The following is a 1,040-nucleotide window of genomic DNA, read 5'->3' on the forward strand; positions in this document are numbered from 1 at the left end:
TTCTCTGTTAGACTACTATCTAATTTCGATTGTAGATAGATTTATTGGAAAAGAAATAAGCTGGGAGCTGTTGGATGATGACTTTTTAAAGCTATTGATTAGCTGGTACAAAAATCGAATTCTAAAATTTGAAAAGTACAAAATTGAGAACAACTTAGAGGATAATAAGGCCAAAATAGATGATAGTATCAATGATATATTTAATCAAGTCCAATTTATTTTGATTAGAACCTTGAAAGTGGACTACTCAGCAACAAGTTCGAACGGAGGAATTGGAAATCCATGGTTAGTTTTTGTACCACTATTTAAAAAGTATGACGTTTGGACAAGTTATATATTACTATATCTATTTAGTAGAAAAGATCCAGTTGACCTATTTAAAAGAATTATGGTTCAAATGTACGATTATTTCATTCAAGTACATACATTAAACCAACAAAATGAGGCTTTTAATATGGAAAATAATTTATTACAAGTAATAGATATTGTTGAATTGCAAAAAAAACTTGAAGAAAACAAAACAATACAAAGCTATTACTACTTTATTTATTCTTTAATTTTTAGAGAAAGCTACCCTTTTAATGAGAATGAAATTAAAGATTTTGATAATTTACAAATAACTAATATTCCATTAATTTTAGATACTGATGTATTTATCAAAGCACTTCTTGAGGAAATTAATGTTGAAAAACTCAAAATAATTAAAAATAATTGTGAATTACTGATTTTCACTTCATTCAGGTTCTATGTATATATATTAATTGAACTAAAAAAGATTAAAAACTCTCTAATACATTTTTCAGAAGAAACTGTTAATGAAGATAATGAGGAGGAGAAAGAGAGAAAAATGGTGAGATTTGAAAAGATTTATTTAATAATGGAAGATCAATTGGAGTTGTTTGTTTACAAAGTATTGAAAATTGATGAGGCTGATGATTCTAAAAACTGAATCATTTATTAATCTGATCCCATTGAAAAAATTAGATCAAACTGGGTTCTAACCACTGATATTTTAACAATCATTATTAGGAAGAGTACCT

General features: G+C 26.3%; 1 protein-coding gene across 1 annotated transcript; it reads left to right on the forward strand.

Annotated features, from left to right (window-relative positions):
* The first annotated feature begins 388 nt into the window (after positions 1 to 388).
* Chro.40033 (hypothetical protein) lies at positions 389 to 949 on the forward strand. Its single annotated transcript, XM_659815.1, has 1 exon — positions 389 to 949. The coding sequence occupies one exon, from the start codon at positions 389 to 391 to the stop codon at positions 947 to 949; it is 561 nt and encodes a 186-aa protein (XP_664907.1).
* Positions 950 to 1,040: the final 91 nt, after the last annotated feature.

The sequence above is a fragment of the Cryptosporidium hominis genome (assembly GCF_000006425.1).
Source record: "Cryptosporidium hominis TU502 chromosome 4 CHRO014011, whole genome shotgun sequence".
NCBI lineage: Eukaryota > Apicomplexa > Conoidasida > Eucoccidiorida > Cryptosporidiidae > Cryptosporidium > Cryptosporidium hominis.